Source organism: Perca flavescens, chromosome 3, assembly GCF_004354835.1.
Source record: "Perca flavescens isolate YP-PL-M2 chromosome 3, PFLA_1.0, whole genome shotgun sequence".
In the NCBI taxonomy this organism is placed as follows: Eukaryota; Metazoa; Chordata; class Actinopteri; order Perciformes; family Percidae; genus Perca; species Perca flavescens.
Window position 1 is genome coordinate 34252219 of NC_041333.1, and position 26274 is coordinate 34278492.

General features: G+C 40.5%; 1 protein-coding gene across 1 annotated transcript; it reads right to left on the reverse strand.

Annotated features, from left to right (window-relative positions):
- Positions 1-24733, reverse strand: hif1al (hypoxia inducible factor 1 subunit alpha, like). The gene is made up of 16 exons (XM_028573747.1): positions 24632-24733; positions 23900-24055; positions 14117-14307; positions 12417-12598; positions 11629-11713; positions 9269-9384; positions 8588-8772; positions 8304-8410; positions 7641-7788; positions 7233-7519; positions 6232-6407; positions 6004-6105; positions 4407-4552; positions 3356-3467; positions 2859-2982; positions 1-192 (listed from the first exon to the last, which is right to left on the reverse strand). The coding sequence occupies exons 2-16, from the start codon at positions 23932-23934 to the stop codon at positions 125-127; spliced, it is 2064 nt and encodes a 687-aa protein (XP_028429548.1). The 5' UTR covers positions 23935-24055; positions 24632-24733; the 3' UTR covers positions 1-124.
- Positions 24734-26274: the final 1541 nt, after the last annotated feature.

Sequence of the window (26274 nt, forward strand, 5' to 3'; positions counted from 1 at the left end):
CCACCTGCTTTATAACATGTCATCCCTTCTTGTTTCAGCTACAAGCAACAAGGAGACGGTTCGCAGCGTGAGTCTATAATCATGTCCGGCGTTGAGTCGACTCTTTGATTGGAAAGGAGCTCCGTCAAGTCATAGGGGAGAGAGGCGGCGACAGGTCCGGTGGACGAGGTGTAAATAAGTCCCTCATCAGAGCTGGAAGAGAGAGAGAGAGAGAGAGACACACACACACACAAACGCTTGAGAAGTGAGATGATGGCCTGTTTGTATACAGCGTGTTATTTAGGTGGAATATCCCTTTAAGAGCTCATTTACACCTGATTTTAACATGCAACTAACATGCCTAACTCCCCCTCAAGCTGCCTGGTAAACAAGCTTTCCTTCCCACATCAAAAATAATTATGGCATCATCATCCTCCTGGATCTGCCACGCAATGGGTTATATGCTCTACTTAATAGAATAAATAAAATCTATCTATCTATCTATCTATCTATCTATCTATCTATCTATCTATCTATCTATCTATCTATAGTGCCCTCCACAATTATTGGCACCCCTGTTTAAGATGGGGTCATGGACTTCTAAAAATGCTCCTTTTTTTTTAAGCAACATAGAACCCAAATGCAAAAAAAAGAGAAAAAAATCCATCCTTTTTTTTTTAAGTACATTACTTTGGTGGTAAAAAAAAAAAAAATCACACATTTAGAAAAAAAAAAACTTGAAATCATGTGTCCGACAATTATTGGCACCCCTAACAATTCCGCTGAAAAATGTAATAGATTTTTTTTTTTTTTTTTTTTTTCTGTAGTTGCTAAAGTTGGTCAGGGTATCTAGGAACTTTTAAATAGTAATTTATGACTTCCTGTTTCCCTGGGGTATAAATATGACGTGACACAGAGTCCTAATTCTCTTACCCATTTGTCAACATGGCGAAGACAAGAGAACACACAATTCAAGTAAGGCAGATGTGTGTCGACCTTCATAAGTCAGGCAATGGCTACAAGAAAATAGCCACTCGCCTTAACTTGCCCGTATCTACAGTCAGAGGAATCACTAAGAAGTTTAAAACAATGGGAACAGTGACAAACAAGGCTGGAAGAGGTCCCAAGTTTATCTTGCCACAACGCACAGTGAGGAGGATGGTAACAGAAGTAAAAAAAAAGTCCTAAGCTCACGGTCACAGAATTGCATCAAAGAGAGGCATCTTGGGGTCACGAAGTCTCCAAAACAACCAGACGCTCTCTACATGCCAACAAGCTGTTTGGGAGGCATGCAAGGAAAAAGCCTTTTCTCACTAACACTCACAAACGTAAACGTCTGGAGTTTGTTAAGCAGCACTGGGACTTCACCTGGGATCGTGTGCTTTGGTCCGATGAGACTAAGATTGAGCTTTTTGGCAACAAACACTAAGTGGGTCTGGCGTAAAACAAAAGATGAGTATGCCGAAAAGCACCTCATGCCCACCGTGAAGTATGGTGGAGGATCTGTGATACTTTGGGGCTGTTTCTCTTCCAAAGGCCCTGGGAACCTTGTTAGGGTGCATGGCATTATGAATGCTTTGAACTACCAGTAAATTTTAAATAAAAACCTGATGGCCTCTGCCAGAAAGCTGAAGATGGGTCGTCACTGGGTCTTTCAGCAGAATAATGATCCTAAACATGTGGCAAAATCTACACAAAAATGGTTCAGCAGTCACAAACTCAAGTTCCTCCCATGGCCATCTCAGTCCCCAGACCTCAACCCAATCGAAAACCAGTGGGGTGAGCTAAAGAGGAGAGTGCATGAGAGAGGACCCAGGACTCTGGATGATCTAGAAAGATTGTGCAAAGAAGAATGGTCAAAGATCCCTCTCTCTGTGTGCTCCAATCTTGTGAAATGTTATAGAAGGAGATTAAGTGCTGTCTTGTTGGCAAAAGGGGGTTGTACAAAGTATTAACATCAGGGGAGCCAATAATTGTGGGACACATGATTTCAAGTTTTTTTTTTTCTAAATGTGTGATTTTTGGTTTTACCACCAAAGTAATGTACTTAAATAAAAGGTTGGATTTTTCTCTTTTTTTGCATTTGGGTTCTATGTTGTTTAAAAAAAAAAAAAAGGAGACTTTTTAGAAGTCCATGACCCCATCTTAAACAGGGGTGCCAATAATTGTGGAGGGCACTGTGTGTGTGTGTGTGTGTGTGTGTGTGTGTGTGTGTGTGTGTGTGTGTGTGTGTGTGTGTATATATATATATATATATATATATATATATATATATATATATATATATATATATATATATTTTATATATATTTAGGTCCAAATAAGAAAGCTTAATAAATGTAAATACAAGGGCTCTAAATTAATGTCAGAATTCAGATACAGCTCATGTTAACACAGGGTATATGCAGGAATCCTGAAGTTAGATTTAATACATTTTTTTTTAAAGAACCTTTCCATAGTTCTAACTGGTTACATCAGCGATATATATACAAAAGAAATAGAATTTCATAAAAAGCAGTAAAATAGTTTGTTGTAAAAAAAGTCATATTATATTTATATTTTCACTTTCAATAGCGTAAATGTACTACACTACTCGGCTAACAAGAGTCTGTCAGGTTAGGAATTTCAACTTGAGAAAGTAGAAAGTTACTGGTTTAGAAAGGTACTGGTTGCATGGCGACATGTTTTCTTAATTTGCAGTTTTCAGGGCCACAGTAGTCCAGGAGCCAAAAACTAAACCGTTTTACTGTCAAACACATCAAGAGATGATCAGAAGGATTTAGGACTAAATCCCTTTTATGGTTTTCATTTTAACTCCAACAACTGTGTGGGGTGTGGGTGTGTGTGTGTGTGTGTGTGTGTGTGTCTCTCTGTCTTACATGCAGTATCACAGAGTCCCTGCATGCCTCCCAAAATAGGGTCTCTGTCTGTGAGAAGAGGATTTTTTCTGCCAGGACCCGACTCAAGGAACAAATCTGATTGGTAGGTTTCCTCCAGACAGCCCTGAAGATGGAGAATAAAAATGGTCAGAGGGCGCCACAGAAGCTTAATAGGACTATCAAACAACATATCAAACATCGAATTGTAAGTTCCGTTTTTGAAAGATATTTCACTAACTGTTCCGTGCTTCCTGTCTGCTGCTTTGTCATTTATAAAGCGGAACTATCAAGAGTGAAAGTCTCTGTATGATTATCAGATTTGACTGCAAACTGAATTCAAGCTCAAAGCAAACGTCACTGCCGTGTTCTCTCTGCTCTGCTCTGTAAAAAGTTACATTTGCTCTGGGTAAATGTTAAATCATTATTGAACACACTGTCTAACACACTTTGTAAACTTCTTTAAATAAGGTGCTGGGTTAACATTTCCTTCCCCTCACCAGAAATCTGTGGCTGAGGAGCAGTTCCTCTTCGATTGAGCAAGGATCTTGTTTCGGTCTCTTGTCCTGAATCATTAGCTGGGACAGCACCGCCTCATCTGGGTTACGAGTCCTGAAAGAGAGGCAAAGAGATTGTAAACATTTGGGGGGTTTTTTATGCAGAATTTTGAGCCCTGCATTATAAATTGTGTAAATAAGTAGCTAATGTTAGCATTCAGCCTAAAACTACAGCTGAGCTCAATAACCTGAGTCTGATGCGTCCTAATCTGGCCACCGTACAGAGTATAACCTTTTTTTTTTTTTATCTAGCTAACAACATGGTCTTTGCTGTGGCACTACTCTCAGGACGAACTTTACATTTTGTGTCCCATTAAATGTAAAAATCTGAATAGTAAAGTGGTCTTCATTTTTCATTAAATCATCCAACAATGTTGTGCTCTACAGTGTAATGAAGATTACAGCTTCGCATTTAAAATCTATGAGATGAAGTCCCAATTTATGAAACATTGCATGCGATATTTGTATATGTATTTATATTTGTACATAGTAGAAAAATGTCACTCAGTTCTTGTTTGTAGCCGTATGTCAAATTCTGTGCGATTACATTGAAAACACAAAAGGCAGAGTTAAATTCCTTGTACGTGTACACACTGACTTCTCCATTAAAGCTGATTCGGATTGTGAAGGTAAAGCACGGGTGATGAATTCTGCTGCTCCACTTCTCATCCGTCTTTCACTTTGTAAACATCCCTTTTCAATTAATAAATAAGGTGCATTTTTCCCCTCAATTCTCCTAAAAATTAATCAAGTAATATTGGACTGATTATCAAAGGCTTGTACACAGGCAAATATAAGATCCATCAGGACAGATGTTGCATACTTTCATATAGAAAATATTTTGCATACTTTGCATTAAATAGGTTTCCTCTTTTAATTGTATACACTTTCACCTATTTTCTGATCATTTGAGGGTAGTCAGGGACTTCCTTACACTGCTGACAATCCTTAAAAAACGTAGAGTAAGTGTGCAGAGTGAACTAGCCCATCATACCGTTTCCTGCTCACTGTGACAGTCGAGGGTTCAGACAAAGAGGATGGTCTGTCGGCTTCCTGCAAACTGCTGGTGACGGTCAGCTGGAAGTCATCATCCATAGAGATATAAGGAGCCAACATGTCCAGATCCATCATCTCCAAGTGCTGAAAAAAAAAGAAAGGGGTACCATATAGTTTAGTTAACCACGGCAAATTGAAACCGAGACATTTGTGAGATTTTGAAGGACCAAGCATCACTTCTTTTTTTTTTTTTTTTTCCTTCAGATCTCAACACTTTCTAATGGATTGTTGATAGTTTGTCATTTCATTTTAATTTATTTTAGGGCTGTCAAAATTAACGCGTTCATTTTTGCGTTCATTTTTTAATATTTAACTCGTTAAAAAAAAATTAACGAAATTAACGCAGCTGTGTTTGTTTACTTCATGTGGCGGCTGAGAAACGTAATACGTCTCCATAACAGCAGGCGGCGCTACTCTGTATTGTTGCCCAAGTAATGAAAACAGGCAGCTGATTGGACGAACGCGTCACATGGGTTTGTTTTCTCCGGATATTGAGAGCCAGACTGTCATGGCGGCTCGTTCAGAATACGATCTCATATTGTACTAAGATAGTTCACTGAAACATGTTTCTGAAAACATTTTAAGCGAGAAATAGGCCGTGCAGTTGCTGAATCTGTCTTCATTTCAGCTCAACAAAGGTCAGTTTAGAAGATTTTCGTCAGATTTTGAGAGACTAGTCATCTCATTCCGCTCGCCATTTCCGGGTGAGTCCCGACTGCCCTGCCGCTGACTGAACTCTTGGCTCGTTGGAGATGAACTGCGCCTCGCCTGTAAAGTAGACGAGAGCAGGCGACAGCAGCCGGGGACGGTGACAAAAATCTGCTCTCAAGTCAGACAGTTTCTAGCTGTTTCAGCAGCCTTCAGCAGGACTAAATAAGCCAAATTGTTGCTGCTGTTGTTCTGAAAGATATTAAACATTCTGAACTTAGCAGAACCTTTCCTTGTTTGGTTTTTTCTTCATATTTGCAAAGTTAAATAATTTAGCATTTACATATCCATTATTATAAGCTTCAGTCTCAATTTAAAAAAGCGATTAATCTCGATTAATTACAGCAAATTGTGCAATTAATTAGTTAATTTTTTTTAATCGATTGACAGCCCTAATTTATTTTTATCGATCTTACATTGTCTGCACTTTAGATGTACATGTCTGATGTATATCACTCTTTGTTTTTGATTATTATCGTTACTAAATACTCAGATTTTAGAGACAGATTAAACAAATACAAATGTATGCCCCAATTGTGGCATCTTCAGGTCAGAATATACTGTAGGTTCCACTAATAGAAAGTGGACAGAACAGTTTGTACAAAATACAAATAAGCAGCTGTTCTTGTGTAAACAGTTATACAGAATGTGTTTGTGCTTCAAGCGCTATACTGTACTTATAATCTGATTTTCACCCTGAGATTTGTAGTATATATTTTTAAAAACAAGATTTTCACCAATTTGTTTGACATTAGACGTGGAAGACTTAAGAACCGACAAAAACATGGTCTTCTAAAAGAAGACTGTCTACATGTTACTGCGGTTACCTCCTGTGTTTCTCCTTTCTGCTGATTATCTTTTGGCCAAACGGCAAAGAACTGCTCCACCATGCTGGTGTCAATCCCCTCTTTCTCCTCCTCACAGGGGCTCTGATGGAGGTCGAGAGACACCGAGAGACAAGAAAACAAAACAAAGAGAGAGAGGGTACGTTGTTTAAATCAGACAGAGAAAATAATACTTTCAAAGTTTTAACTGGATTTAAGGCCTGCATTTACCTGCACTGGCTCAGGATCAGGTGAGGAGGCTGCTGATGATGATGATGATAAAGGTGGAGTGATGGGGCTGAAGATGGGGGAGAGGAGCTTTCGCAGCTGTGGAGTGCACAGGTACTGAGGGTGGTCCGGCACTGACTGTGGACTGGGAGGACTGGCGAACGACAGCTCAACTAAATCTGAAAGAGAACATGAAAAGACTCTTTAAAATACTTTTAAAGATTAAATTCAAACTGTACGTACCTGTGGCTCTTTGATAAAGGCACACAATGAGCCACGTATGAATTAAGTTGAACTAAATATCTGATGGCAAAATCTATTCACTTTTTGTGTGAATGCTGATTCAGCAGCAGTCACAGTATTGTTATTCGAATTCTTCCGTACGATTTTCGGTCGCCTACTACTTCTGCATACTTTCAGCTACAAAAACCATTCAAATATCAAAATGTTCAGCTCTTTAACAACATTTTAGCTTGTATTCAACTTTACTCTACCATTTATGGTTTTTAAAATATTAATACTTTTTACATTGAAAATCTTAGAGATATCTTTAATTCCTCTTCAGGCTTCTTCCACTTCTAAATGCTACTCCTCCCACATACTTTAACCTATAGACGTCATTTAAACTTAACTGTTCACAAAACCTTCAGCTATTAGTGCTTAGTGTTCTTCTGCGTTTTTAAGGGCTGCTTAGTGTGGTTTATGTCACAGCTACAGTGCATACAGACAGACAGACAGACAGACAGACAGACAGACAGACAGACAGACGACAGTATCGATCCGATACCAATACTCCTCTTGGTATCGATACTATTGATATTTAGATCGATACGCCCAGTCCTAATTTGCAGAGGAAAATGGTAACTATGCATGTCCTAGTTACCCACTAAACTGTCATTATTTAACTATGACAAGGTAAAATCGGTTTTGCATTCTATCACCCCTTTAAGAAACCTTCATCACCGGTGCTTAAAGTAAATAGAATGATTTTGAGTTTGTCTCACCTCCTATCAGCGGGACAACGCTGTCTCCACTGGCAGGAGCCAACAGGAGAAGCTCCTCCGGGTTCTCCTTCAGTTTGTTGAAGAGCTCTGCAGTGCTGCTGGGATTCAAATCCACGTCCTCAGTCTGACTGGAGCTGCTGAGATGCTCACTGTCAGGGTCAGAGTCACTGAAGTCAGAGGTCCCACAATTCTCTGTTGCAAGCGCTGGCGAGTTGGGTTTGGCTTCAGGCAGCCGGCCACAACGGATCTGCTCTACAGAGAACACAACGTCTGGCTGCTCCACGGCACTGCAGAAGAAGAAGACCATGTAGGAGACTGAGTTCGTAGTTTTCTGCATCCATTATGTTCCCACATCTTCTGTTACAGCACAGACTTATATGACATGAGCTCACTGCTTTTTTAAAGTACCTGAGTATGAAGTTGAGGCAGACGATCGCCTCGGGCTGTGACATCTTGCTGTTGTAGAGGACGGTCGCCTGAGTCTCGGCCCAGACGAACCCACCGCTGTTTGCCAAGAAACGGTAGTGTCTGGTGCTCACCTGACCTTTGGACAGCACTACACCAGACAGCGACACAAACAGGAAAGATAGGCGGGGGTCACACGGTACACAGAGGGAGGACCAGAAGATTGTAACTTTGACAAAATCCTGCTCCTGTATGTGCCGACGCATTCTCTGTCTAGTTTGTTTACAGAAGTCTCTCTCATGTTTTCATCTCCTCCGTGGGCTTAAAGAATCTACAATCCTTGAAAGCATTCATTAAAAATGGACCAAATTGGGTTGAGCGCATCACACTAAGGCTCAGTCCTTCCCGCAGCGGCCTGGGTTCGAGACCAACCCCGTGGCCCTACCCCCCTTCCTGTCTTAATCTGTCCCATCAATAAAGGCCATAAAGCCCGAAAAAGTTTATATTTTGAAGACAAGGTTCATCATCTATTAAATGTTGGGTTTCAAAAGTAGGTCTACATGTTAATATACATTGTTAATATTGTTTTCAGATAGTTTTATGGATAAGTATAATCAAGTAAAATTACAGACAGACAGACAGACAGACACAGAGAGAGAAACTCACATGTGTGCAGGCTCTTGTTGATGTGACTGGAGTCGAGTGCGTGATAAAACTCGTAGGCTGAGCGGCCAATCAAATCGTCAGGTTTGTATCCCACCAACTCTGTCACCCTGGAAACGAGGAGAAGGAAGAAAAACAAAAGGAGGAATTAAAAGTACAAAACAAAAGAGTCAGAGATTTCCTTTCCTTTCTGAGACGTGATATTCCGGAGGAGAAGCTCTCTTTTCTCTTGCCTCCCATCCACAGACGGGTCAAAGGTCAGTTACAGGACTCAGCAGTCCGCCTACCTGCCCTCGCAGTGTGTGAAGCGCAGGTCCATGCTGTGGCGGGTGAGGAAGGTGCACGTGTCCAGGGGGAACTCCACGCTGGACGGGTGAGGGATGGGTTCACACAGCAGGGTCATCACTCCGCCTACAGAGGGCGACGTGGAGCCGCCAGACAACTGACGCATGTGACCGCTGCAGTGGAAAACCTGCAGACACACAGGGGGAAGGGTCATTTCATTTTCAAATAAGAATTTTTTTAAAGATTAATTTATTAAAAAAAGAGGGGCAGTTGGAGTTTTAAATCCCATTTCAATACAAATCCCTGCATAGTGTAAAGTTTGTAAAAAATGTAAATAATTCTTTGTGTGACTGATGTGTAGCCAGAATTTGTATTTTTTTCTGTGTTGTATATACATGAGTACCCTTGGGGAAATTAACCTCATTCAACGGTTTTCTTCTTTGTTTTCTTACGTTTATGTTTTATGCCTTTATAAATGTAGCGCTCAAAAGACATTTAGGAGCTATTCCTGCTTCTGGCAATGGTTGGGCTTGTTAATTTGAGATGTGACACTTGCAGATTAAGTGAAAAATGAGCGCACAGAGAGTAACAATGTGACAGGAGCAAAAAAAATAAATAAAAATAACTCTTGGTGTTCAGATTAATTAAGAGATAAGTTTATACAATCTTTGGTTACACTGGACCTTCCAGGTAGCAGACTTGATGTTGACGGTGCGCCCCCTGCTGGTCAGAGTGCTCTTCATTCGCAGGAAGAAGTTCCTCTCACTCGGCTGTTCTGCCAACAGTTTCTTACTCGAACCTGAAAGCAACACGATAAAGCTATAAAAGAAATGCATCATTCTTAAAAAGTCAACAGGCAAAAAATGACTTGTTACTGCCAAAAACAGTGGATGATATCTCAGAACTAGTTTCGTATTTTGACATCAGCGTATGACCGTGCATGCCGATTGTTTACCCATACCAGTGAAATGTTAACATTACAAACTCTTATTCCTGTGCAAAGTTACATTGGAATTATTTATTTTACTTATTATGTTTAAACCTGTGGATGTTTTGTCTTTGTTGTGTTTTTCCTAGTGTCTTTTTTTACACTGATCCGGAGTAGCACGCTTCATTTTGTTGTATTCTGTGACAATAAAGGCTTCTTTTTCTTAAAAAGTGTGTGTGTGCGTTTGTTTAACATTAACACAGGTCCAGGATTTTTGTTCCAACTCCCGAGGCCTGTACTACGAAGCACGATGTGGCGTTAACAAGGTAACTTCAGGTTCAACCCTTTGACTGTAAATGTTAACGGTTAATGGAGATCTGCTTTGAGTCGTCAGGCGCAGCCATCTCGGTTGCGGATGTGACGATTTTAGACGTGAGGAAGGAGCCATAGACGGTTGTGGCGGTTTGTATATATATATATATATATATATATATATATATATATATATATATATATATATATATATATATATATATATATATATATATATATAGTCCCATAGTTATATTACATATAAGACAGGCCGCGAATTGTCAATCACATCATAGTCACCCTTTAAAAACACCCCCTTCAGATAGAATGCAGGTTTAAGGCACTTCCGCATTTGCAGTACTTCGCTGAAACGGATGCTCTGTCCATTAATATGAACAGTCTATGGTTCAACCCGGGTTTTTCTGTATCACGACGGTGGATCACTTGTCACCGGATTTAATCGCCGTGGTAACTTATGCTGAAAACCTAAGCTGGTCAGGAGCAGGTTATGTTGGAGATTAGAGATCAACCGGTGTTAAAGCACCGCCTGCTGACCAATCAATACTCTGTTGATAACGGCGTCACCGTTTATAGAAGATCAGGTGGAGCTCGGAGCTCGGAGAGACAGACAGACAGACAGACAGACGCGCTAACAAATAATAAAAGTTAAACATTTAGAGACCGACAACCACGTTAACATTCCTTGATGGGTATCTTTATGAAAGATATAGATTTTCAGCGGAGGGAATTGCGTATCTTTGCCGGCTTCTTGAGCCGTTTATTGTCAATGCGCACAGCGGTTTGAATTATGTTTTTATATTTTTATTTTCTCTAATGATCGCTTAAACTGCCAGGGTTGCAACTGAAATAACAGGCTAAAGCAACGACAGTTAATGGAAAGCGTAGTTATGTAATTAGTGTAATTATGGCCAGATCTTGGTCCTGACTGATTGGGAAGTAATATTGATAAGCGTTGTGATTGTGCTGTTTTAGGAAGCAGTGACTGTATTGTGTTTTGCCTGTAAAACCGAGTCTGCGTTCTTCATATTTATGCAGAATTATAGTTTGCTCTTCTTATGAAAAATATGCGGCTCTGGTGGAAGTTTGCGATTGGATTGGGAAACCCTGGGATGATTGAATTAGTTGTTAACCACCGTCGTGACACAGCTTATGCGGGACGACGGTTGTTAGGTTAGGTCAGCGTTTCTCAAATGGAGGTACGTGGACCCCTAGAGGTACTTTGGAGGAATGCAGGGGGTACGGGACATTTTTTGCAAAATGTTTTTCAGTTACAAGGCTGTAGTTACTTCTGTCTTTTTTTTTTTCTCTCGCTTTTTTCAAAGTTTTTGAAGTTTGTCACCTTTTTTTGAAGGTTTGTTGCTTGTTTTGACCTATTCTTGCCTTTCTTTTTTAATCAAAATTTTAATTACCATTTTTGACCTATTGCCTTACTTTCTTCTTTCTACCGTCTTTTTCCAAAGTTTTGTTGGGGGGTGGGGGGGGTTTGTTTCCAGGTACAAGGCTGTTTAGTTAATCTATTGCTGACATCGCTGTATTGTTCCTCTTTATATAGGACTTTTTTTTATACCAAAAATTATTTGTGCGTAAAAACTGTTTAAAGGGTGTACATTACTGAAAAAAGCTTGAGAACCAGTGGGTTAAGGGAAGCCGGGTAACGGAAATAAATCCAGGGCATGCTGATCTTGATTCGTAGTACAGGCCTCTGTTTGGGTCTGAGAGGAAATCTTGAACATGTCTTTGTGCGTGTGGATTTTTATCGTGATTATACATGGTGTGTCTGACCTGGACGTGGAGTCAGCAGGTCTCGGAGCTCCTCCTCATCACAGGGGTGAACAAAGTCATAAATATTCTGACCCAGCAGCTCCAGCTGTTAACCACAAACAACAACAACAGTTAGTAACAAACAGAAACACATGCATCGGTTTGAGGTTGGAAAGCTGCTGCGACTGAAACACTTCTCACTATACCACTATGTATGGTATGTGTGTATTTCATGTCCAATCATGTATTTAGTATATTTGGTTAAGGGTCCATCTGTATTTCACTTTTTCTTTATTACAAGTTTTTATAAAAACACTTTGCTTTTAACAATTTGTTGTAGTGCTGTTAACGTTAAATTAATCCAAACAAACTAAATCAAATTAAATCATTGGCAGGAGTTGTAGAATCTTTGCTGGAGGAACGGACACGGACTCTGATCACAGTCGGATTAAAATCATTACAGCTCTACATTACATTTCGCTCTATTTCTGTATGCACGGATCACAAGGTAGTTGTGTTACAATGACAAACCTGATCCCAACAGAGCCAAGAATAGATTTAATGGATGGCTTCTCTCTGCTCGAGTCACTCGAAAGGTCACGCACTTTCCCAGAGGCTTATAGTAAACGCTGTGACTCAGAACAGGTGAACCAGACACATGAATGCGGAACGGGAGGTTTGAAAACATCCGAATATGTGAACACATTGGCTACTGTGTGATCTGTGTATACAATGTTTAACTTCTTATTCTTTTCTTTATTGTTGTAACGTTGCTGAAGCTGAACACGTCCGTCCTGCAGGGCGTTTACCTGCGTGATTCCGAGATATTTGCTGACGTTGTCCGTCAGGTAGATCATGTCTCCCTCCTCGGTCATCACCATGACGAAGCCCGCCAGCGCCTGAGGATAGAAAGCATCCATTGGATCTTCCTCCTCCTCCTCCTCCTCCTCCTCTCCATCCTGCTCTTCAGACTCCTCTTTCTGATTCTTACCTGCGGTAAAAACGACCAGGTGATTATTACGGCAGACAGAAGAGCCTCGGTTGAAACTTTAAATGCCTGTTGGGTTGTCATGAACCAAAATATTTTCCAACCGCTGCTTAACTCTAAGTCTGCATCATGCGTGGATGATGGTTTACTTGTGTTAAGCTTGATTTATACTTCTGCGTAACATCTACGCCGTTGCTACGTACGTAGGAACGTGGAGACCCGAACCTACGGCGGACCCTACAGCGTAGCCTGACGTGCACCTCTCGAAAAGTGTATCTACACGTCGCTGCCACGTACATCGCTCGGCCGTGGCTTTTTGCATTTCCCCGACTCATTTCCTGGTTCTCCTTCTGCACAAACAACGTGAAATCAAGGAGAGGGTTAACTTTTCCTGCTACGGATTTCCCACATCGTGTGGGAATCTCACTATTACTCTAGAGTCGCTACTCGCTCCGAAGCTAATTGCCGTCACTCTCTCACTTTCTCCCTCGCTCTATCACCCACTCCACACACACACACACACACACACACACACACACACACACACACACACACACACACACACACACACACACACACACACACACACACACACACACACACACACACACACACACACTACGGTGAAAGCTCTGTGTGGAGCCAAGTAGTCTCGCATTTCCAGACCTTCCTCCACAGCGCTGCGGAGGAGGGTCTGGCTAGTACACACAGCATTCCGGGATGGGAGAAAAACGTGTTCTGGTTTATTGGCATTTCTTTAAACCAATCACAATCATCTTGGGTGGCGCCAAGACCCAGACAGAGCCCCGGACCTGCTGCAAAATAGCCTCAGGAAGGAACTTGTTTTGGTGGAACGTGTGTACTCCAGGGGTGCTCATGAGCGCACTTAATGCACCCTTTTCGCAAGTCCGCATCAGACCTCACTTTGCTTTAGGATATTACCCAGAATCCTTGTAGTGTCGTGACGTTTCGAACAGCTAGCCAATGGGGGAGCAAAACGGTTGCTATGGTCGGACGCCGGGAAAACTCAGAAGAAAAAGGAAGAATTATTCGGCCTATTTGGAAGAGGAAAACCAAACGGAGAAGAAATTTATGTTTAAGTGTAAGTGAAAATAGTTTTTTTTTTAATCAGAATACGAGCGATACATAACATAATACATGCTGATACAATGATACTACTGATACCGCAACTGCGGCCAGCGCCATGTTTTGCTCTCTTGTAAACAGAAGTGACGTGTATAGTGACGTGTGCAAAACTGTCCCAATTCTGCTCTTCACAGCTTCGAGCCCTTCGAGCACTTCCTCCCCTAAGTGCACTTTCAACAAGTGTCCACTTCGAGGAAGACTTTAGGGCGTAGTGCGGACAGTACACTAGACTACTCTGTAAGTAAACCCATTCTCCAGCGAGCAGAAATAATTGCGGCCATATTTTCAGACCTTTGCCTCATTTATTTCCACGACATGATCTGGGACGATCAGGTTGTGTTCAGACGGACGGCCATCTGAAGAAGTGTTTCTTACCGGGTCTGAGGAGGTGGTGCAGCCTCAGGAAGCTGAGGGCGACTCTCATGATGGCGGATTTGTCCAGGTGGGTGCAGACTCGACGGGGGAGCGGCAGAGTGCTGGCGAGCTCATAAAACACCTCCGTCTCCTGACTCCGCCTACTTCTGGCCGCATCACGAGACCGCAGCTTCCTCTGCTCCGAACCGGTCCTGGAGGAGGAGGAAGAAAAATAGAGGGAAAGGACATAATTAACAGATGAAATCAAGAAAAGAAGAAGATTAAAAAGGAAAAATGTAAAAGGAATGAAGCAAGTAGATGACACAAATAGAAAGGACGCCGAAAAATTCAAGGACCATGCCACACTCCTCACATTCTCAGCATATTTTAAAAGGTTTCTCTACAACCAAAGTTTCCTGAAAAACAGGAAAGTTCAGGTTATGAGGTAAAGAAATTGGAGAAACCCTGATCTAAATACAGAAAAGACACCCATTTTTGTATCACTAATTTACACTAGGAAATTAACCTTTCAATCTTAATCCTTGGAGTTCTGCTGTTGCTCCAGCCTCAAAGTTTTTGTCCCATATTGTAAAGGTTTCCAATTACCATTTTATATCATTTTTAAAGCAGGTTGAAGCGCTATATACTAAGGGTGTCATGATTTCATTTTATTTCAAATAAAAAAAAAAAGAAAATGGAATAGTTGATGCTGCCACGCCCCCATGTCACGTCCGGTCGGCTTGTCAAGTGGGAAAAAAAAAATAAAAAAGTGCTGCAAGTCAACCTCCTCTTAGCCTCTTAGCCTCTCCTTTAGCTACAGCCAGTCAAAAGATAGCACGGCAACCGCAGGCGCAAGAGACCCATCGACTGAAGGTGTGGAAGTATTTTGGATTTCCAGTGAGTTATGTGTACCATATTCTGTGCGTTTACCATTGCACATAGCCTAGCAGCTAGCGGAGTTTCCTTCCGTTTATAGCTTAATCCCGACAAAACCGCACGGTTGAATTTCATTCTGCATGCACGTTTTGTAGCCTAAACAGAGCAGCTTATTTTGGTTATATCAGAGAGAGCAACAAGTGAGTCTCATTTAAAGGGTTCAATGATTCCAGCTACAGATTCCAGAGTCCAACGCTCCTCTGGGATTTCTCTGACTCTACATTAGGAACTACAGCAGAGCCCCTTTTGTCGGCCCTGCGTAAACTGATCTCTGGTGTTTTTATACGAGAAATCATGACCACAGTTCAGCTCTTTCAACATTCCTGGGTGTTTTTTTCAAAGTGGGAACAGCGCTGATTGCAAAAATAGGGAAAAATGTCCAAAACTAAAAGAGAACAGAATGTAATTTATTTTAGCTTCTGGGAGACTGTCCAGATCCTCCCTCTTGTACTTTCTTCCCCCTCTCTTCATCTCACAATCCGGCCTGAACTGCTTTGGCCAGTATCGACAAACATGTGCTGACAAGTCAAAAGCAGGGTTTCATCATACATAACAACCCCCCCTTCTGTGCACACACACACACACACACACACACACACACACACACACACACACACACACACACACACACACACACACACACACACACACACACACACACACACACACACACACACACACACACACACGTCAAAGGCAGAGTTTAATTTCACTCACACACACACCTTTATTGATCCCTAAAGAGGAAAGTTTGTTGTTTTAGCAGCATAAAGACAGCAATGCAAACAAATAGTGAAAGCATACATGAGCGATTTAAGAGAAGACTTACAAGGTAAAAGTGACTGAGTGATGTAGTTAATAGCAGCAGGGTCAGCAAGTCTATGTTAATAGTGTACACCACCATGATTAAGTAATGGTTCTAGTGTTTATCGATTTCAATGTAAAGAAGTAATGCCCTAGGTCTCTAGTTAGTGGTTGTAAAGTTTCATGAGGCTGCGATTATCATCGAGGTCACAACTGGTCATTTTATACAGTGATACAAGTTTAACAAAAATAAAAACAGTCTCACTACAACGAAATGGCTACTTTGGTGACTAACGTTCCACATTACATGAATAAAAGTGGGCTCATTGAATCCACAAGAGTCTCAGCTTTCCAGTCATAGCCCATTAATGCAACTCCCAGACGGTAAAGAGACCCCACCTAGCATGCAGAAATATAGGAGAAATAGGAGAAAATAACACATTTGTACTGCATTAGAAAAACTGAATGTTTGTTTTGCCAAAACCTGTGTAAGTCTGTAAGTGTATGTGTACCCATTGAAGCCATTTTGATTCAGATATCTTGCGTTCAGAGGTTTCAAAAATGGCCATGCCAGTTTTTACCTCACCAAAAAGTAGCCTAACTTTGGAGTATTCGTTTCCTGACAAACCAGTATACTCCAGTAGGCTGCAGAGAAGAGCAGCAAGCATCAAAGCGGACCCTACACACCATGGGCCATATCCGTTTTTGACACCCTACCCTCAGGCAGGCTTAGGGGGGTCATGAGGGGGCAGGCAAACCACTTGAGACATAGCTTTTTTTCCCCAGGGCCATAAAGGAGTTGCTGAAAGGATCAGCTAAGCTGGATTTGAACCATACTGTGTGTTGATAATGCACTGGTTTTCACTTTCTATCTTTATGCTGCTAAGTGAGTGATGTCATCTTAAATAGTGTTGTGTATTGATATGCAATGACAATAAACTATCTATCTGAGCTAGCATGACATGGTTGGTACCACTGGATTCTGTAGATCAGAAGTTTTATATGCAATGTTAAAGGTTAATTTCCAACAAGGTGTCCATTATCAGCAATTACGCGTCAGACAGTTGCCTCCACCAGCGAGCATTTTTAAAAGACCTTTAATTTATATTTCCATGCGATCAAAATCTAACGTTTTTTTTTCAAATCTTAATTTACTGAAAACATGGACGGGGTTTGACGAATACCTGGCACAACCAGTCCCATCCCATAATGTTCTCATGCAATGAAAACATTAATTACTCCAGTAAATAGTACAGACCTTGGAAACATTAAGCAACAGGAGATATTTCTAGTCCGCTCAGCTCATTTACAGTGGTGCTCATAAGTGAATACACCCATGCTAAAGTTGACTAAAAAGAGGAATAAAAAATAAAAATCACCTCCTTTAGAAATTGATCTTAATGCCTTAATTAAAAAAAAAAAAAAAAAAAAAAAAAAAGGGAAAAATTCAACATTTTATAGCCGGGACACATTTAGCCGATTATCGGCCGTTAGACAGTCTGGTGTGGTCAGTGACGCGAGTCTGTTCGGTGTGTCCCGTGCCGTCGTCAGTCTGGGGGGTTTTCGGCGTTCATTTTGGCCGACACGACATGTTACACGTCTACACGTCTCACGTACACGTCTCGTCTCTTTGGTGTGTTCTGTGGCACTTTTTGGACCAACACAGGGAGACTGATCATTTTGACTGGCTTGTCTGTCAACGGTAAGCAGCTTAAAAGGTGCTGTAGGGAGGATTGTGAAGATCCACGACTTACCCAAAGAATTTGAACAACAACTTGTCAGTCCCCCCCCCCCTTTCTGCTAGAGGCCAAACAGTCTCCTAACCCCCTCCCCCACAAGGGAGAATGAATGTGTGTGCTTGAGCATTGATTGACACGCAGTTAGACACGGTCCGTGTAAGGCTTAGCAGTTCAATTTTCTAAGCACAAACAGAAAATGGGTTCAAATATCCAATTTTTAATTTTTTTCTCACCTTGACAAATTTAAAAATTGGATCTTTAACCTGTTTTTCCAATTTTCTGTTATTCAGAGGATCAGAAATGTTGAAAATAACAAAATTGCATCTGGGCTCCAATTATTCAATACTGCCATGGTATTCTCTCCCTCTTCCTGCCTAGCTCTGCCCCACCCCCCACTCCAGCACAGCAGCCAGACCTAGAGACAAAATGAGAATGGATGACATGTTGGAAGTAGGCTTGGGCGGTAATACGGTATACCGCAGGGTCTTAAAAATAGCAACGGTATCAGTTTCAATACAGTCATAAAAAAAAAATGCAATGCACTTATATCAGGAGAAAAGGATTAAATATTAAATATAATGTATGTAATTATGTGTGGTTGTCATCACGTGACAGTGTGGAGGAGAACGTAGTTTTTTTGTAAGTTGTTGTTATCGTTTCAGTATTAGTGTTTGGTATTCGGTTTCTGAACGGTGCACAAGCCAACAGTTTGGTGACACCGTCTGAGCCTTACATCATCATTTTTAATTAGTCACGGTAATACCGTATACCGCGGTAAAATAGGGAGGAGGTTTGACGGTATCAAAATTTGGATACCTCCCAACCCTAGTTGGAAGTCGAATATACAAAAACATTCAGCGTTCACCGAGAGGTCCCTTTGGGCTTTTTCACTTTGCAAACCTGCACAACCTGTAAAGTGCACAAAAAAAAGATACATAACACAATAAAAGGATAAAGGAAAGGGAAAAAAGCCCTCTTAATAGATATATCTGCTCCCAGTGTCGCCACTTCATGGCTCCTGGAGGTGGCGCTCAACACACGAATGAAGGGAACTTGAACATAAGTTAACGAGGCTGAAGTCTGGACCCATAGTTGCTCTATAGTTCTGAAATTTTAATTATACAGACTGAAAAATGTGTGCTGCAGGACTGCGTTGTTTTCTAACAGTTTGGACTTGCAGTGAATAAAGAGAGAAAACCTGCACTTAACCTTTTCACTGCAATTTGTATTCATAGTTAGAGCGATACGGAGATGTATCATTGTCTAGCAATATATTGATGAACGAAGAATTGCTGTATTGTGATATCACCGGTATTGTGAGCCAAACCGTGTATCGTATCGTGAGGTACCCTGCGATTCCCACCCGTAGTCACTTTACACATTAAAAAGATTAAAAGATCCAGGAGACTTTATTCTCACAGTGGCCTCACTGAAAAAGCCTGCCAAATGATAACATATGTTGGTTTTCTCAGCCATCTATCTATGAAAGCAAAATGTCACCACAGTCTGTGACATTTTTCACTATTTTCTGGTATTTTACAGACCAAACAATCATTTGCTTTATAAAAAAAAGGAAATTAATCAACAGATTAATGGATAACAAGAATTATTGTAAGTTGCAGCCCTAATGGAGCAGTTGTGTTACGATGTTACAAACTATAAGCAAACAAATACTAAATATGACTGGACAATTGATTGAAGCGATTGAAACAGAAGGAAAAGGATTTAACAACAAAGTCACACCTCGGTTATCTCAGAAGGCTTAAACACACACACACACACACCTACTAAAACTAACAATACTACTGTTCTACTACCAATGATAGTTATACTGCTGTTAATAATAGCCTAACCCAAACACGTAATACTTTACACAATCTCACACAAAAATAAGTGTGCCAGCTGAGAGGAGCTTTAGAGTGTACTTTGTCAGTGCTCAATGAGTGTGTTCCTGGGAGATATCTGGCCTGGTTGTGCATGCATTACAGCCCAAAACCTGTGTGTGTGTGTTGCAAAACAAATTGTGCTCACTAGCAGTCCTGTGAAAGTGTCTGACACACACACACACACACACACACACACACACACACACACACACACACACACAGGCAGAGACAGAAACATATTTAGTGTGTCAAGGATCAGGCATGCGTGACACAACTCTGAATAGCACATCAAGCTTGGCCTTGTTTGGGTTGGAACGTACTGTTCACAAAAACAAAGAGTAGTTCCTCTTGTAACCCAAGAGTGTGTGACTGCATGCAATCCACTGCTGCTTTCAAAACACAAACAAGTACACACACACGCACCACACACACAGCACACACACAGCCTCAATAGTTTTTTCCCACCGACACTGATGTCAATATACTTTGGACTGAATTAGCAAACTGTCTATATTTGGGGATATTCAGTGTCTTTAAATTTCAAAGTTCATGTTTTTTTTTTTTACATTAGATTCAATTTTGAGTAGGCAGTAAAATGCAGGAGACATTTCTCCATTTTTACAAAAACACATTTCTATTAAAAATGTTGGACACTTCCAAATGTACATATGTAATTCACAAACATCTAGTTTCATCGTCTACATTGTGAGGATTTGCGTTTTATCTTTGTCTAATGTGATAATAACGGGAATATCTTTGAGTTGGTCAGACAAAACAAGACTTTTGATGACGTCACCTCGGTCTGCGGGAAACTTGACCCATAAACAGCAAGCGGTATGCATCAAAGTGCACAGAACACATATGTTTGGTAACCCCACCCGCTTGTGCAGCTGGTTTTAACTTCCTGCTGAGTTGGGGTCCTCTTAGGTCATGCCCAGGGGGGTAAGCTTCGCTTCAGAACTAAGCTAAGCTGGATTTGAACCATACTGTGCTGATAATGCACTGGTTTTCTTATTCTGGTTTTAATCAAGGGGGTAAGCTTCGCTTCAGAACTCGAACCTCATATGGCGCCATTTTGATGCTACAAAGCGATCACCTCCCGTTAGCATTACTCGGACTAGCATTCATTTTGACGTCACTTTGACAGCAAATAACTTTACATCTGAAGCGTTTAAAGACCATTTGTCCATTGTTTATTTCTAAAGAAACACAACAATGTATAAAAAGGTAGAGGTACCGATAGTTGATTGGTGGAACTATGGTTAGGGCTGGGAAAAAAAATCGATTTGATTTAAAAATCGAGTTGGTAGGTCAAATCGATTCATATTTTAAAAAAATCTATTTTTTTTAGATTTTTTTTATTTTTTTTATCTAAAAAATCTTTAGATGTTTTTTTAATCCAAATACAGTATCAATAATTTGGATGTTTAACAATCTTTGTTGCACACTGCACAGTGACTTTTCACTTAGAGAAAGGGTTTGCCTTTGCAATTTTGTTTATGTTAATGCACTTTAATTAAATACAATAAATATATATTTTTAAAATATATTTACAGTTTGCAGTTATTTTGTTTTAAATGGAAGAGGGGGGAAAATCGAATCGAAAATAGAGTTTTTTATAAGAAAATCGCAGATTTTTTTAGGGAAACAAATCGCCCAGCTCTAACTATTGTTATCGGCAAAAATCCACACCGATAGTTTTTCCTGGTTGCATCAGTTGCTGGTGCGGCAGAGAAGTGCGCGCTGTAATTCATTACACAGTACACGAGAGCTGAGAAGGGTCTGCTGGCCTCTAGAGGGTCTTTCTAGCCTTTACAGGTGAGTTTCTATCCAGACTGGAACTTGTGCCTTTTTTTGGGGTTGTTTAGCATTAAATCCAAACTGTTACATCCGAGATTTATCCACTTGATGTCCATAATTCATCACGTTTTCGGTCATTTCTGCCGCTAACTCCGTGCTAACCATAGACAGTAGGTGCTACCGACAAGGAATCTCCCATGATGCCTTTGTTTATGTTTTCAACCAATGGGAAGGCAGGTCCGTCACACATTACGCCTTATATGGGCATCCAAGCGAGAACAGAGAGTATATAGTGGGAAAGATAGATCCCTCCAGGTCAGAGATTGTGCACATATACTCACTTCAGCTATCTAAATGTGTCTGTAGCTGCTGGGCATAATACTAAAAATATACCATGAAGCTTTGTGTGATTACTAGGGTTGCAAAGGGGCGAATATTTTCTGGTAAATTTTCAGAAACTGGGGAATTTTGGAAACAAGTTCGATTTACTATGGTTAGTGGGCTATACAATTAACACACATAGGTTAATAATAGCAATGGGTTATGTATTACCATCACCCCCCCCCAAAAAAAGAACTCCTGTATTTTAAAAACTAAATGTTGGCAAGTATGTAGTAGCCTATGTTGATTACTGTGTGCATGCATGTCATTAATGGATATAGTGAGGACATTCAACTTAAGTTGCATTAACCAAGATTATGCTGCAAGATGTTTTTTTCAATTACTACATTTAAGTTCCCTGTTATAGTCCAACAGTATTATAAAAATATCCAGTTTATTCCTGTTTATTCCAGTGAATTCCCATGGAAAGTTTCCAACTTTTGAAAATTCCTGGAATTTGGCAACCCCAGTGATTACACTAATGAGCAGTCTGTGGCAGGAACAATACTTCTGACTAGGGCCGCAACTAATGATAATTGTCTTTAGCGATTAATCTGTCGATTATCAATTCAATGGTATGGTCTGTAAAATGTCAGAAAATTGTGAAAAATGTCGATCAGTGTTTTTCCAAAGATCAAGATGACGTTCTAAAATGTCTTGTTTTTTCCACAACTCAAAAGATGTTCAGTTTACTTTTATCTTAAAGTAAGATTTCCATTAGGGGAAGAAGGAACTTCTCAAGTACAAAAGAATCAGCATCAAAATATACTTAATGTACCCAAAGTTAAAAAGTACTCATATACAGAATGGCCCATGTTATAGTAATGTTTATCACATTGTTAGAGTATAGTTATTAATGCACGTGTGTGAGCATGTGTTCATCACTTTAAAGATTTGGTACGTAACTTTATTTTAAGATTATTTTTTGGGTCATTTTTAGGCCTTTATTTATAGATGACAGCTGAAGACATGACAGGGGGAATGACATGCAGCAAAGGGTCGCAGGTCAAAGTCTGTGTCAAGGAGTAAACCTCTATATATGGGCGCCTGCTCTAACAGGTGAGCTACCCAGGCGCCCATAATGCGTAACTTTTTAATAGAAATGAACGTCCAAATGAGTTGCTACAAAGCTAATTAAGACTATCAGCTCCACAAAACTATCTCTCAGTATGGCTGTGTTCAGAAGATTGTGGCATCCGGCGACTTCTGCGCGCAAATACTCAAGTATAGATAGTTTCCCCTCTCTGAAGAGTCCGTGTTTTTTTAATCCTCCATGTCCTCCTTGGCTACTAGCAACTGCGTGGGGGCGGTGCGCAATCACGGAAGGCTTGTATCGTGTGGATTACTTAGAATTCCTCATTGGGGGCGACAGATATACGCACATAGCTTTAAAGTTGCAGCTGGTAGCTTGTGAATTTCTCCCCATGGACCAATTAAGTTCTATTTTAATCTATTGCATTACGTCAAAATGTATTTGTTGATTATATTTTGTATTATTCATCTGAATAACTAGTAGGGCTGTGCTCCATTGAAGAAATTCTTAGTCGACTAACACACATTCAATTGTATAGACTAATCGATTAGATTTAATCGACAGATCTGTAAATCTGACTTTCTCCACAAAGAGTCATGCAAAAGCACCACTTTAATTCTTGTGGTTACCAGAGATGTGATCGTACGTTTCTTGGAAATAAGTCATTCAGCATGAAGAAAGCATAAAACATGACTAATGGACTAAAGAGATCTAAGTTGACTTAAGACCAAAACGACCGATTGGTCGACAAATCGAATAAGAGGGAGCAGCCCTAATAACAAGTAACTTTTAAGTTATTGTGCAGTGAAAAGTAGACAAAATGTGTCTCTGAAATGTAGTTAAGTAGTATAAGTATAAATTAGCATAAAATGTAAAGTACAAGTAGCCTATACCTGCACTTAAGTAGCCATGATAATACTTGAGTAGGCCACATTGGTGGATGTAGATTTACACTCGCGAGTAGCCTACATTTCTCGCAGCTGCGATGTGAAAGTGACATTAATACAACATTTAAAAGACAAACTAACTAAAACACCGTCGTAATGTCGCTGTGATAAAGCACAGCCTGCATTATACGTCCGGTCTGCACTCCACAGTCGCTGTTGTGTTTTCTATAATGGCTAACTGGAACTCGGGAAGTTGCAGTGAATACACGACACGACACACTAGACAACTCGGAATAAAAAAACACATTCAAATGTGTGTCTCAATAAATGAGTCTCACCGCTTAACTGCGACGGTCTCCTCTTTCTCGTTCATGTTGAAACCACGCTGAGCTGCGACTCGGCTCTTCACTATTGTTTCTGTTTATGGTTGATACAGCCTGGCAGGACGACGCTGTTGATATCAATCCCTCAACCGTGTCGACTCGAGCTTCCGCCTGAAAAGAAAACGCGGTTTCCGGTCCTGTTTACAAAATAAAAGTCTTCCTGAGCTCACGTTACTGACTTCCAGTTAGGACTAATGTTAAGTTGCCTTTCTGTTTATTTGGCAGTGGTGGAAAGTAATTAGTACTGTAAATTACTATTGCGATAACTTTTTCTCCACTACTAACAAGTAGTAGGGACAAGTGTCTACATACATCAGATGACTGTTGAAGTTTATTTATGTTTTTTGTATCTGTCCCTATCTAAATAAACCTTTAATAATCAGTTACTTAGACTTTTTTACACCACTAGGCTACATGAAAGTTTAAGTTAACTAACTTCTTTACATATTTAGATTAATAATACAAAAATGATAACAAATAAATAATGATGTAATATTATAGAGTTACCCAGTAGGTAATTAAAAGTTCCACCTTTATCAGCTTAAGCATTACGGTCAAAAAAATGACTAGACTCATGTTATTTACACATGTGCGACCTATGCATACGACTCAGTGCTGAAAGATCAACGGGGGCAATGCGGGCAGCGGAAAAGAAATCTATACAACCACGGTGATCTGCTAACCTACCAGTCTCTTCTTTCCTCCTTCGCTGCCTCTATTTCTGTAGCAGAACATTTATTTTGTTATATATTTAAGTTTCCGGCGTTGATGAGCGTCTGTGGCTTGACGCATGCTTGACGGCTGCCGCCACGTACGAACCGACGTTCGGACGCCCCGCCCCCAGTTGCGTCCACAACCTTTTGTCCTTTCTCGGCGTAGTTTCTTGGCGGCGTTAATTTATTACTGTATGGAACCGTGTGAACCCTATGAACCCATTGACATATATGAACACAGGCAACTTCGAGACAAGGCCCGCCCATCAATAGCATTCACACACTACCATTGGCCAGGCGTCCATGCTTACGTTAGGTAACGTAACTCGAATTGTTGAGGTCCTATCCCCTGACCAATCGGCTATCCTAACCTTAACCACTCGAGGTCAATGGGCGGGACTAGCCTAGAAGTCTCTCAGCTTCGGCTCAGGTTGTTTAAAGTCGGCTAGGTTGTTTTTCTTCCTCCACAGGTGCAGAGAAGTATCGACTATCGACCACCAGGGAGATGTGAAATCAGGATGCAGTCTCAATTAAAAAAACGTTGCTCAACATAACATACTGTAGCCTATATTAATCCGTTTTTTAATTGTTTTAATGCTTATTACTTTCATTTCTGGGGTCCATTTATGTCTGGTATGAGAATGTATCAGCAGATCGGAAACACAACTTTGATTAGGCCTACATTTTGTAAACTCAATGTTTGATCACACAACTCAAATAATTTGCTAGACTCTGCTAATTTATTTAATAGCTACTATATGGAAATGAATGGAAACCAATTAATCTCAGAGGTAGCCTAAATATTGCACTTTTACTCCACAGCTTAAGTTACTTTTTCAGATGACATCCCCTTCCTGTCCAGATGTGTTGATGTTGAATGTTTGTGATAAACTGAAGAATGAAGTGTTCCTTTATGTGTTGTGAATCTTGTCCTCCTTCTTAATTTAAATAAAGTCTTTCAAAAATCCTCTCAGATCAGATGGTAAATGCATCATCACGAAGCTGAAAACGGGGCTGTTTTTCTGACAGCATGAAAAGTTGTAAAACTTTTTAGAGATACGTGGTTCTCACAGGACAGCAACGCTACAAACATATGACGATCTTATAGACCAGTGGTTCCCAACCTTTTTTCCTTGGTGCCCCCCCTACTCATGTCTAAGAAAAGCTGAGCCCCCCCGAAACCAAAGTTGAGGTAACTCTCCAGATAGACCCTTACTTTCTTTTTTGATACAGAGGAGTTATCAGCACGGTTAAGATTCTCTTCCATGTTTCATTTATAAAATAGTGATGCCGTGGCGGCAGGAAAAACGAGGATACAACAAAATACTTTTGTATACATTATATATTGTAGTGTATTATCACAATTTGTTTAACATGTGCAAATATATATTTTTTTTTCCCTCAACCTCAAACCAGATAAAGACTTGCGCCCCCCCTGTGATCTTTGCCGCCCCCCCTGGGGGTGCCCGGACCCCAGGTTGGGAACCACTGTTATAGACCATGATGCATTGCTGTAGATTAAACTACCCAACAGTATATACAGGAGTTAAAATGAGCACAACATTAAACATCCAAGGCAGTAAAATGCAACATAGACATGAATGCAGCAGGAATATT